The 13,710-nt window shown below is 37.4% G+C and overlaps 2 protein-coding genes across 11 annotated transcripts in view; one reads left to right on the top strand and one right to left on the bottom strand.

Annotated features, from left to right (window-relative positions):
- The window catches only part of LOC111862598 (protein enabled), a 40,112-nt gene extending 32,608 nt beyond the window's left edge, over window positions 1-7,504 (top strand). For all 8 annotated transcript variants that reach the window (XM_023848110.2, XM_033750725.1, XM_033750724.1 and 5 more), the window contains 2 exons: window positions 3,447-3,726; window positions 4,815-7,504. In XM_023848110.2, coding sequence (XP_023703878.1) covers window positions 3,447-3,726; window positions 4,815-4,843 — 309 coding nt within the window. In that variant the 3' untranslated portion in view covers window positions 4,844-7,504. The remainder of the gene's footprint in view (window positions 1-3,446; window positions 3,727-4,814) is intronic.
- A 775-nt stretch (window positions 7,505-8,279) lies between these two features.
- LOC111862599 (cadherin EGF LAG seven-pass G-type receptor 2) overlaps window positions 8,280-13,710 on the bottom strand; it is a 29,389-nt gene continuing 23,958 nt past the window's right edge. For 2 of the 3 annotated variants that reach the window (XM_023848115.2, XM_033750729.1), the window contains exons 7-8: window positions 13,072-13,308; window positions 8,280-10,683 (exon numbers count right to left, since the gene is read on the bottom strand). In XM_023848115.2, coding sequence (XP_023703883.1) covers window positions 10,465-10,683; window positions 13,072-13,308 — 456 coding nt within the window. In that variant the 3' untranslated portion in view covers window positions 8,280-10,464. The remainder of the gene's footprint in view (window positions 10,684-13,071; window positions 13,309-13,710) is intronic. The other variant, XM_023848116.2, reaches the window with a different exon arrangement.

Here is a 13,710-nt window from a genome sequence, read left to right as displayed (position 1 = left end):
GGGGGGGGGCTCGGCTTGGCGCAACATGTCACAATATTATTATATTGTTATTTTATTATCATTAAACAGAAATCGACTCGTGAATTTATCAACAATTAATGAACTTTGATTCACTGTAGAGTGCAGAAAATACTCGTACACTTCTATTACTATTAAAGTAAATAAAGTAATTCTTTCTACTCATACCTTCAGTGTGATACTTGCGCCTGTGTTGCTGCACACAGGCGACTGATCCGTGATGGAATCGTTGACAGCGCAAGTCTCATTTCTTCATCGATGGATTTGAGCCACTCCGTCTTTGATGTCTTAATTTCAGTTAACGTCGAGAAGCCCAGTTCACACAAATACAATGGGGTACCCAAAAGAAACCGAATTAATTTTTTTGTGGGCAGAGCTTTTGTATTACCGCGTTTTGCTGCTATGAGCGCATAGAGCTAACATTCCTGAGTCGATAAGCCAACTACCGTTGCTTCAGAAGGTAAGGACTAGTTTCAGCAGAGTTTATAGTGACAACTGTTTTGTGTGATCATCGTTTTTGCAATGGCTGATTTTCGTGAACAGCGTGCGGCGGTGAAATTCTGCTTTTTTGCTCGGGAAAAGTGGAACAGAAACTCTTGAAATGTTAAAAACAGCGTACAAGGACGATGCTATGGGGAAAACTCAAGTGTTTGAGTGGTTTTCCCTTTTCAAAAATGGTGAAATGTCAATTGATGACAAACCTCGTTCTGGTCGTCCTTCCACGGCCCAAACACATGAAAATGTTGAAAAAATTCGTGAAATCATCAAGGAAGATCGGCGACGGACCATTGAAGAAATTGTGGAGCTGTCGGGAGTGACTTGGAGCTCAGTTCAGCGAATTTTGACAGAAGATTTGGGAATGAAAAGGGTGGCTGCAAAATTCGTGCCAAGACTGCTGACTGCTGAACAAAAAGGTCGCGTGGAAGCATGCTGTGCTTTGAAAGAAGAGTCCCGAAATGATCAAAACTTTTTTTTTTGTTTCCTCGAATGAAAAGAGACATGAAAGGAAAGCGTTTTGCTGATGTTGCTGAGGTGAAGGAAAAAATGATTGAGGCGCTGTCAAGCATCTCAAAAGATGAATTTAGACAATGTTTTGAAAAATGGAATAAAAGACTAGACGAGTGTGTTAGTGTAAGTGGAGAGTACTTTGAAGTGGATTGAAGGTTTGTGCTTAAAATTTGAATAAATAATTTAAAAAAAAAATAAGTTCGGTTTCTTTTGGGCACCCCCTCGTATGTAGTTGAAAATGGCAATAACATTTTGAATTGTTTCATTTTTGGTCCGTTACACTATCAATCACAAAGTCAATAGAAAATCCGTCGAGTGTACCTACAAAATTGTTACACTCGACGGATTTTCTATTGACTTTGTGGCAATAACACATTAACTGCCATCTTGTAGATAGCCGGGTATCCACTCCTTATTGCCAACCAAAACATATGCAAAGGCACTTCGAGAAATTTTAATTTCAATGTTCTGTCTGCTTTGAAATCTGGGATTTCCTCTTGTATATTAATCGGAAGATGTTTTGAATTCATGATCGAAATCTTTTACACTCTCTCCAAAATACTTATTGAATTTCTGCTGCCGAATTTCTAAATTTTCTTTAATTGTGTCCATCACATCACTTGCCATCAGCAAGTGGCCATACAGTCGGGACATCTCAAACGACCCATCTGTAATTCTTTAACTAGCAACCAGAATTTGCGAACTACTTCAGAGCACAGCTGTTATAGAACTGAAACAATTGTAAAACGCGGGATCTCTACTCTTCACGCGGAAGAAGTGACATTATACCGACTTATTTTTGAAACATTTATAATTTTAAATGAAGTCCAACAATCGGCGGGTGCGTCGTTACAGGAAGAAAATCATAAAGTTGAAGAAGAAGCTCTAACTTCTAACAAACGGGCAAATAGCAAAACAGCGTTATAAAAGACAGGAAAACCCTTGCTAATCCCTGCAGGTTTAGGGAAAAGCACGTACACAGAACATGCGGCAAGCATATCAAAGAAGCTGCGTAGATGTAAGAAAAATAAAAATAAATCAGTAAAGAAAACTATGATATAACAACAAATGTGAGTAAATAATTTACGTTTAATTTCTTAGAATACAACATTACTGTACACAAAAATCACGGCGTGTAATAAAGAATAAACGAGCATCATCTTATTTAATCAGTGCAGTGGCTGAGAATAAAATGCAAACATATGAAACACGGTAACTGGGATAAAAAAAAAATAAAATTTGACAATTAATTTCTTACAACAGGTAAAAGTTGGCGTCACACCTTTCACCTTGTGACGGCACACCAGTTGCGGAACACTGATCTAGACAATTGGCTCAAAGATGGCCGTAAGGTTGTCAGCCTTACGCGCCGGCTGCGCTTTACTCCCCAGGAAAATTATTTAATTAATTCCTGGTACTCATTTGTGTTAGAGGCTGAGTGAACCCCGGGGCCTAGTGTGCCTGGAAGGATTAGGTCAACTGAAAAAAATCCACTGACCTCATCGGGATTTGAACTCGCGACCTTCCGGCTTCTAGCATAGCACCTCAACCACTACGCTAACGCGTGCTCAGATATTACATGATGCATTCTTTAATAATTTTTAGAAAGCTTCCTTAAAATGCAATGGAGGATCTTTCTGATGACACTGTTTCATAAATTAGAGAAGCGCAGTTGGCTGGATTACCGGAAGTTTACATGAATTTCAGTTTTAAATGCACTCTACTTGTAATATATACAGGGGGTATCACAACTCTACAGCAAAACTTCAGGAATGGACTCCTCATGTATTCATTCATTCAGTAATCTGTCAAGACTACAGGTCCACAGTCTCTTCCAAAACAGTTCCTCCACTTGATGCGATCTAGAGCTTTCTCCTTCAAATGAACATGGGTCCAGAAATGCATATAATTACAGAATAATAATTGTGCCTGCATGCCACTGAAAAGAATTGACGACATGAGTGCTTCCTATCCGTGGGTCGGCGTTTCACTGGGAGGACAGCTCTATGATTATCATGATGTCACCTGTGATTACTTCGTGATAAATTTTTCTCTGCCAATTCTTTTCATTAGCATGCAGACACAATTACTACTCTGTAACTATATGCATTTCCAGACCCATATTGTCATTTTCTTCTCTCTATATGAGGAGTCCATTCCTGAAGTTTTGCTATTGAGTTGTGATACACCCTGTAAGTATGTTCTTGATCATCTGTGCTAAGAAAGGGAGAATGAAGCAGAAAGGATTTATGGAACATAAAACCAGAATTATATTAGCATAGTTTAGAGAAGGATAGGAGAGAATTCCTTCAGCAAATCCCATATTCAGGAGGTCCAGTGCTGAATTTGTGGCAGAGACGAACTATCCAAATGGGTTTTTTCATGACTGCTGCAGATAAATGGATCATCCATGTTTTCAGGAGGGAGATACAGGCCAGGACAAAAAGCCCTGGGGGGATAAAACTAGCACAAATGGTGGTAAGTTTGGTGCCAGTGGTGGAGGAGGTAATGGATCTGGCTCGGAGTCTCCAAAGCCATCCCGGAAACGGTTTGGCTCTGCTAGCGAGGAGCAGCTGCCAAAACTGAATGGTCTGCCAGATGGTACTACCACCTGTGTTACAGACTTTGACTCGCTCAAGCAAGAGATTCTCAAGGAGATGAAGAAAGAAATGGCTAAGTTGAAGCAGGACATCATTGATGGTAAGTAAAATGTAATTATAGAACAAATTTAAAAGTGGGAAATGTGGTTATGGTATAACCGCATGGCATAAAATCTGCAGCACAACAAGGTTAGTAAGTCATATTGTACTTGGTATTACTGGGTTTCTAGGCTTTGTTCATCGTCTAGTATTCTGAACAGAACCCAGAAATTAAGAAACTGGATCTGTTTTGATCCTCAGCTGAAGAGGTGGGGAGGCACCTACTCATTTGGATCCATTGGAAGGAGCTAATCCTGATTTGTAGCCTAACTGATGGGCTCAGCGAAAAACCAGGCAGACGCACCATAACTTCGACTTTTTGGCCATTTTCATCCTCAGTCATATTTTCATTTAAGTTGGGAGGTGCAGAGTTAATTGAAGACATCTCCTTTCCAGAATGTTTGAGTTTCATAACCATCAGGACAGACTTTGTTGGTGTACATGTTCCAGCCTTGTTTGGCTTAGAAGCTGTCTAACTCCATGGAGCTTAGCCCTTACTCCAATTGTGTCAGAAAGCAAGCTTTCATGCCCATACAAAACCACAGACAAAATAATATTTTTTTTGGGGGGGGGGGCTTAGAAATGCTAATTTCATTTTATTCTTTGAATATTTCCGTCTCCTAAAGTAAGCTATTGCCTTGGTACCAAACTTGACTTGTGGCCATTTTGAAGAAGCAGGGATCAAAAACCCTAAGTTTATGATATTTTTTATGTAGTCATGGCAATATGGTCCGTTATACTACATTACCAAGGCCATGCCATTTACTAGGACATAAAGTGTTAACTGATATGTGGTGATAGCAGGGTGCAGCTGTAGGTTGGATGATCAGGGCTTAATTCCTGGCAGGAATATTCATTTTTACTACCACATCATGACTGAGTCTCCTCTCCACTTGCTACCAGGGGTTATTTTCCCATCAGAAGAACAATCAGACCGATGCAGTCTTGCCTTCAAATAGTGCTGAAGTCCAGAATGCCTGTACCTGTACCCTCATATGTTTTTCTGGCAGGACAGTGGGACATACGTACAACTTCTTGCTTAAGGATTAAGATCTGTTTCTTTTCTAAAGAATGCTTTCGTGTTCACAGCTGTCAGGATGGAGTTTGCCAGAAGATAATCCTCAACATGCTGAGTTCCTATGATGGAAATGATTGCTCTCTGTCATTTGACATGGACTTCATGAATGGATCACTTCAGCTGTTTACTGCTGCAGGAAGAACCAGCATTCCCATTGCATGCTATGTTTTGTTTTCTGTTGTATTACTGTAACTCATTTGGTTATGCCCACCTCTTTGTTAAGGGCACATGAAAGACAAATTTAATTTAGTGTTCATGTTAGCAGAGTGAAGGTATAGATGATCAGAACTTTAAATTAGATAAAAATGTCTGGGAAGCCAGCAGAGTGTTTGTGCTCATTTTATGATTAGGACGAACACTGTTGTATCTCCATTGTGTAATCATTTGGAAGTTTAGTCAGAATTGGCTGGGCAAAATTTGTGGTCTCATCACAAAACCTAATCACAATAGATATGATACTCCTGCTTTTAGAGGTTTTGATTATGTGTACCTATTGCAGATTGGTGTGGTTGTGATAAGACATGGAAGCTAGAATTTTGAATGCAAGGTTCTGTTTATAACACAGTGCAAGAATTTGTTAATTGAACAGAAATACATCTGTTATTGATGGGCATTAATGTGTAATCCAGATGGCAGTGATTCACAGGAGGTTTGTAACTGGTTGATTCATTAATCACAGTTTTTGCTGTACATTGTGTATTTTCTGTAGTATGTATGACACACAATATTTTGAGAGTTGATTGTATTCCTGTCCTCAGGTGATTGGTTGTCATAACACTGACACATTTGTGTTTTTGTGCTTTAATATTACTGGCATTGATTTATATTAAACATGGGACCTTCTGAATGCAAAGCTAGTATTCTAACCACTATGAAAAGTAATAACTAATCTGTTGGTGTAATGACAGCAAGTCACCAGAAGACATGATTGGAGCAAGTTCTAAAACGTGTGTATCAAATATAACCAGGCAAGCAATGGCAGTGTGCAACATAATATTGGTATGACAAATATGGCTTTGTTTCCTGGTTCTGGGTGCTGCATTCAAGTGTAAAATGGATGCAAATGATGTGGAGAGATGTAATACTATTATACTCGGCAAGTGACAGCTGGAACATTTGCAAATGCACAATTACTAATTTTGCACAGATTTTGCTGTTAGGATCTGTTGCGATTGGCTGTTATGTGTAATGGCATGTGAATTGGTTTGTACATGGACATATTCAGTCAAAACATACAGTTGTAAAACAAATGCATTATTATTTAAGTTACAATCAAGTGTCAAAAAATATATAAGATATATTGTAAAACATAGTTCTATTTAATTTTTCTATTGCATGAGTGATTTCTAATATAATTTTAGAATGTATGTAAATATTAAAATCTTTTTACTCTATTTATTACTGTAAACAGAATGCACATTTTTTATATTTATTTTGTTGTGCACAAAGTATGGGTGTGAATTTCTGTTAAAGTGACAATGTTTGTAAAATTTTGGCCAACAGAGAGACTCTCCTGTTCAGTTTTTCTACAGGCATGGGATTGTATATAGAGCTGCTTCTGTTGTTCAGAGGGCTTTGGCTATGTTATTATAATACTTGTAACTGCAAGACAATGAACTAGACACTAGCTGTAGGAAAACATTTGTCTTGATTGTAGTGCTGTTCACCCCAACATTGTATGGGTGGGGATGCCATCTGTGTCATGTACACCGTTGTTGTGATATAATTTGTAGTTTGATTGATTTAACATTTTTTTGTATTATTATATTTATGTAAAGTGGTTGGCATCCCTCCTGCAATTACTAAAGTGTGACTTCCCCATCATCTAAATACATCGAACCTCTCTTCTCCCTTCTCTGTCCCCCCTTCCAGAAAATATATCTTAATGTGAGTACATACTGAGTTTCCACAGGAAAACAGTTCTGAATTTTCTTAACCAGTTTTAATTTTAGAATCAACCAGGCCTATTTCTTCACTTGTGAAGGTTCTTGCCTGCCTGGCAAGCAGAAACTTAGATCTGTTAAGATGTATTCTTTCAAAGACTGCCACATTCATGAATGTAAAATGCAACAGTTTTTTAGAATATGACGAGAAGTTGAAAGTGTAATCAAATGACACACATTGTTAAGCACTCATTCATTCCTTAATATTTATAGTTGAACGTGAATTAGGTGAATTGCAGTATTTATTTCCATTTAGTTGACATTTGTACTTTGCTGGCCTTGAAATCTGCTCAAGATTATGTAATTGGGATACTGCTTCTTAAATAATTTGGGCTTCATATCATAATATGTGTATGATATATAGACAGTGTATGTATTGTAAACCCATAGGGATGTAAGTTGCTGATATGTTCAAGGAAAGGAGGTTTTAATGTAAATGATATTATTTTAACCTTTACATAGATATACAAAAAGAAGGTTTCTGTAAGTTATGTGATCTCACAATCCCAAATATATAACATTATATATTGTGTCATTCAAAATATTATGTACAGGAAAAGTGGTGATTAGATCCTAAAATCTAGGAAGCCAACCCTCATGTGTAATATGTAGCATGTAGTTTTCCAATATTATATTGAAAATATAGATGTATATTTAATAGTTCTTAATTGAGTATTGTATATGCCATACATTTTGTCTTTTTGCATTGTATTTTGAATAAACTTCTGAAATGCTTTGTTTTCTTTTTAATAATTTAATTACTGGTGTAGTCACTTATTTTATGCACTTTTTATTGGTTAGAAGGAAACATGCACTGTGGTAAGTAGTCATGAATATATGAGTATGCACTTTTTATTGGTTAGAAGGAAACATGCACTGTGGTAAGTAGTCATGAATATATGAGTATGCACTTTTTATTGGTTAGAAGGAAACATGCACTGTGGTAAGTAGTCATGAATATATGAGTATGCACTTTTTATTGGTTAGAAGGAAACATGCACTGTGGTAAGTAGTCATGAATATATGAGTATGCACTTTTTATTGGTTAGAAGGAAACATGCACTGTGGTAAGTAGTCATGAATATATGAGTATGCACTTTTTATTGGTTAGAAGGAAACATGCACTGTGGTAAGTAGTCATGAATATATGAGTATGCACTTTTTCCCCTCTGAATACCTTTAAAAAACGCAATGTACGTGTATGTTAATGCATGTTCATTTCTGTGAGGGGCTTACACAGAAGCCTTGTATTAGACCCTTTCCTCAGTTTATTTTAATCTTCACTGTCTCTTTTTCTTAAAATCCAGTGTAACACAGTAATGTCTTCTATGTTTCTTCTTCATTAACTGTAATTATGTGCATATGTATCACCAGTCTCAACCCCCTTGATTTAGTCATAGTAACAATATTAGGAGAACAGTACAAAAATATCTTTCCTGTATTCTCGCAATACTTCATCTTCTTTTCCCCTACAATCCTATAAATGTCCTGTCATGGAAATAATCATGAGGGATTTCAAAAGATTAGCATTCATTTCAGCTCATAAAATTATTATTAGTGTTGTAATTCTATACATGACAAGTCTACATTCACTTAATATAACATCCGTTACTGAAACATCAAATTAACAGAATCAGGAATGATGGTGATTTGATAGAATACAAAAGTATAGAATTTATTTGCAGTCTATAGAGACTTCATAGGCCTAAGCTAAGAATGTTGAACAAGCCATAAAATAAATTTTGTTTCGAACACACAAATACAGCTACATCTCAGATAATATGTCATACCTAAGTAAAAGTGTTCCACCTGATTCATAAAATACAATTTAATCTGATTAACTTAAACTCAATTTACAATCGATTAGCAGCATCCACTGTAATGCAAATTGTGGGCTGGCTGATTGAGAGTTTGGGGGGGGGGTAGTATTGTATGTGGGGAGTCCAACTATTGATGTTCTCATAAATTGAAGGATGTTAGTGAGCTTGGACATGGTTCCTGGTAACTTTCAGTAAGATAATCAGTATTTATGTCATCACAGATGACAAATTAAGGTGCTGTTTTATAAAGATAAATATGTTTTTTAACTTGCCTAGGAAAAGTTACTTGTGGGCTTTGTGATGCTTTCTTGGTGATATGGACAGAAACAGAAATTAACACAAATAACACTGTTTTTGCTTCCATGTTAAAGTATTAGAGATTAGTTTCTTTTAATTTTTAGTGCCTTCAGTGAACACAGAGTAACATTATTGAAAAATATAATTGTTAAGAGTTTGTGACTCTTGGCCTTGATTTGATGAATATATGAATGATGATTCATAGAAACATCATACCGGTTACCTTGTTAAATGCTTACAACTTTTCATTCACAAGGATGCCTGCACAAGGTAGGATGTTCCCTGGGTTCCTGGATTGGTCCAAGAATAAAAATTGTGGAATGAAACCATGTAATGGGATATCATGTTTATTTAAAGTAGAACTGGATGATCTCTTTACTAAAGCCAGAAGGATAGGTAAGAAATGTAGCCTGAAAACTCTTCTTTACAAACAGAACTATAGCAGGGAGAACAAGTATTTCAAATGTTCAAGACAGCTGTGAAAATTACAGAAAGTTGGGATAATGTTTAACAGATGTGGAACCATATTTTGCTGGTAAATGAAGTGACAACGTTTACATGTTTACACAGTTATATTAGCAATACAAGAAAGGATAATGGATGAGATCAGAAGAGAAGAATCCAGTGGCATTCATACACCCTGCAATGATGGGATTCCAAGGCAGTGTAAATTACAAATGTTTAAACCAATGATACATCATGTTGAAACATAAACAATCAAGCAGGTGAACTAAAGTACAAACAATATTACATTTTAAGACGCATCATAAGGAAGATGAAAAGACATATGATTGAGACAAGCAGGAAATTTAAAGATATTACCTAGTTCCCCCCTAACATAGAAGAAGATACTAAAGAACCCTGACACTTATACTAAATCTTACTTAAACATGGAATATCCAGAAAAAAAAACTGGGCTGATGATGCAAAGCCCTGCTGATACAAATGGAATGGCAAAGGGTTCAAGAAGTTAGAGATGAAAGTATAATAGTTTGAAAGGAAGCTGTCTAGAAGAAGCATGGAATTATAAGTGAAAAACAAAAGAACCAATGGATGGATCTAATTTTAAATTAGAGGAAGGTGTAGAAGATCACAAATGTGGAATGACAGTAACAGCCAGTATTGTATACACATTTCTGATGGATGACAGAAGCCCTCCATACTTTGGCCCTTGTCGAATTAAATGGACTTTCTAATAACTTCATGATGGAGATTTGCAGGGATTGTATTCTAGCATTCACTGGCACAGTACTTCATAAGAAGAAAATTATAAGGAATATGCAATATAGTTCACAAAGCATTAAATGAATGTCTAAAACTCCAGTGACAGAGATTGTCATGAGACTTAATTGGTACTTTTCTTTGGATATCTTCATTAAATAGATGTATTATCCAGCAGTTAACTTTCTTTAATTAAAATCACTTCTAGTGATCTTGGGGTTATCTGTGTCTGTGAATTCACTTGCCGGTCTATATTTATTTCCAGGAACTCCAGTTACACAGATGCTGACATTTGAGTTCAGCTATGAAAGAATTCATCTGTAAATGATCATCAACTGTTGATGGAATGCAGAGTATTAAGGTCCTTGTTGTGAACATTTTCATGAGCTGATAGTACTGATAGAATCGAGTCTGAGTTCTAGTAGTTCTCCACCATTAGCGGTTGCAGTAACTAGGCATGTAGGGCTTGGTGCGTGAACAGGAGTTGTGTCTGAGGACAGAAGTGGTTCAGTATCTGACATCTTGCGGTCTCTCTGTTCCTCTTCTAACACCAGCAATGGAGGTAGCACCATTGATGAACATAGGTACAGGAGCCAGTTCTGAGAATGAGAAAAACATTATAAAATACATGGTAAAAAATACAATGAATTATAAACTTATTATACAATGAGAGTTAGGGCATAAAATAAGGTTAAAAGCTTTTCATGTGATATTCTATATCATCAAGTCAGTTGTTGCCATTTGTTATATTCCTGCGGACATAATGGTATATTCTAGACTTGTATACATGTAATAAACTTCTTGGAGGCCCGTGGTATAGATGTAGTGTAGTTCTGACATTAATAGTTTAGCCGGTGCGTCATCTTATAATGTATTTTGTCCGTTCTGTGGGGAATATACTAGATTGCAACTGTATATAATTGTATATAATAACACAACAAGATGCACAAAATGAAAATTATGCAGCTAGAATTTATCTAAGAGTCTTGCATGTAAAAATGTAAGTTATTTTGACTTGCAAAATGAACCATCCAAATATTGTACTGGAGACAGTGGAACTCTACAAATAAATATGTAGCTAGAAAGAAAACTGTAAGTAAATGATCTCTACAATATAGTTTAGAATGTGCCAAAGTCATCATTATTAGCATCTGCTCTCAAATATGTGCCTATGCCATAATTGTGTAAATGATTTATATACAGTGCGTACAATCAAGTGCGCGCCGCGGCTGCAATTTGCCGTGAGTCATACCACCGCAGAACGGATGCAACTCCTCCCCGCGACTGCAGTGCCGTTCCCCGATAGCGTGAGTGTAGTGGTGTCGCTGAGTCTCCGTCCATCAGTTGCTCTACATGCACACATTTATAAGAATACAGTAAAAAGATAACTTACCGTGGTTTATAACAGGTGCTGAAAGTGACCTCCTTCTGCTTGCAAACATGCCGCGCATCTCACAAATAAATTACGCGACACTCTCTGCAGTTCGTCGACGGTAATTGAATGAATTACGCGTGTAATTTCATTTTGAAGACTATCAATGCTGCGGGGATTATTTTTGTAGACTTTTTGCTTCAGGTTGCCCCAAAGATAATAATCAGAAATACTGAGATCTGGGGATCTGGGAGGCCACAGTCCTCTACTGACAATTCTGTCTTCAAACACTTCCTGTATTGCGACCATGGATGCATTAGCCGTATGTGCTGTAGCGTTGTCCTGCTGAAAATACCCGTATTGTCTTTCTTCGGCATTCAACTGATCGAAGAAGGGATTCAGTATGTCATTAATGTACCGATCAGAGTTCACGGTATCGTGGAAAAATATGGGGCCAATGATTCGCCGCGGGCTTACAGCACACCACACACCCACCTTTTCACTATGTAATGGCACTTGCTGTATAGCGTGAGGATTTTCATTGCTCCATATTCTTACGTTTTGTGCATTGACGTGGCCACCAACGTGGAACCACGCTTCATCAGTCATGAATAGAAGCTGAGGATCCACTATTCCATCGTGTACATTTTGCAGCAGCCAGTTGCAAAAACGAATTCTTGCTGCATGATCTGGTTCTTTCAGCTCATGCACAACTGTTACTTTATACGGGCGAAATTTGATTAACTTTGTGGCTGTGCGAGCAGATCCTAGCGAAACACCAGTTTCCTGTGCTAAGCGTCTTAACGATTTTCGAGGACTGATCTGTAATCTTGCCTGAATATCCTTAACCTTTTCTTCAGTCAGCACAGTTCTCTTCGATTGCTTCTTCTTGTCACTCACTGAACCTGTGGCCCGCCACTTTTTCAGAAGCCTGTTTACACACGACTTTGTGGGAACTGGCGAGTCAGGATATTTCTGACGAAACCTACGTGCGAATTTTCTGTAAATGTTTTTCCTTGCAATAGTTTCGACAATAAACACACGCTGTTTAATAGTGAACTTCATTTCCACAGTCTGTCGACAGCTGTAAACATTCCACTCCACTTCCACAGCAAGACAAAGACTGACTGTTTAATGCAACCTCGGGTTCCGATTATGCAACCATCGGCGAGGGAGCACTGCAGTCGCGGGGAGGAGTTGCATCCGTTCTGCGGTTCTGCGGCAAATTGCAGCCGCGGCGCGCACTTGATTGTACGCACTGTATTTTGCTGACTTGAAAATTCTCTACAACTGTTGATTCACAATCACTTAGACTCATGACCAGAAAATGGCTAACATGGCAGGTCTTTTCACAGTCTCCTTCAGTTCCTTCATTCCAATGCTGTGACAGTTTCTTAAAATAGGACATGACCATTTCTCCTCTCCTTCCTCCTGATTTATCTTTGAGCCCTACATAACCTTGAGAGTTAATGAAGAATTTTTAAACAACTGGACAACATTTGGTAATCATACAGAAAAATGTGTTAAATATTTAGAATTTGGAAAGCTATAATAATTTTAAAGAATTCTGTGAGTTTTGTAATCATGTATTACTTCTAAAAGTAATTTTACTTACAAGAAAGGAGTTGGCAGCAGCAAATAACACTGGAAAGATAAGGGTGGAAGGATTCTCAAGTGCCAATACACCAAGGAACCAAACCACTGCAAACAATGGGAGCAGCATGGCAGCCATTCTCAAAGACTTGCGCAGTGCCTCTTCACTAGTGTTGCTTTTTTCTAGCAAGCAGAACTTGTGGTCAACATCACATCGTGACAACAGTCGGAGTCCCAGCACTGACAAAATAGTATTTGCCTTAAAAACAAGCACAATGTCAGATTAATCAATTTGTAATATTGTGTTGTGTAATATAGTCTAGTTCTAACAGATACTGTACAACTAGAGTCTTACAAAGTTCATCATCATCATTTTCTTGGATTAGGCCATGCTTGGTCTATCCTGTCCTCTTGAATAGTATATTATTCCCATCTTAACCTTGAGCATCCTATGTTTCTTCATCTTATTGGGTTGCATGTTAAAACTGTCTGTAATTTGTCTCATGAAGTTAAATTTTAAAAATGTGTAAAGCACACCATATTTGGTATAATTTTTAGTTTTTTTTTTTACATTGAGTAGATTAGAATAGTGGTAATGCTCTGGACATGTTTGACAGTTTGGCAGTTTGAACATACACATAAATATAGAAAATGACAAGAA

The sequence above is a fragment of the Cryptotermes secundus genome, unplaced genomic scaffold (assembly GCF_002891405.2).
Source record: "Cryptotermes secundus unplaced genomic scaffold, Csec_1.0 scaffold1813, whole genome shotgun sequence".
In the NCBI taxonomy this organism is placed as follows: domain Eukaryota; kingdom Metazoa; phylum Arthropoda; class Insecta; order Blattodea; family Kalotermitidae; genus Cryptotermes; species Cryptotermes secundus.
This window is presented reverse-complemented; position numbering and strand designations above follow the sequence as displayed.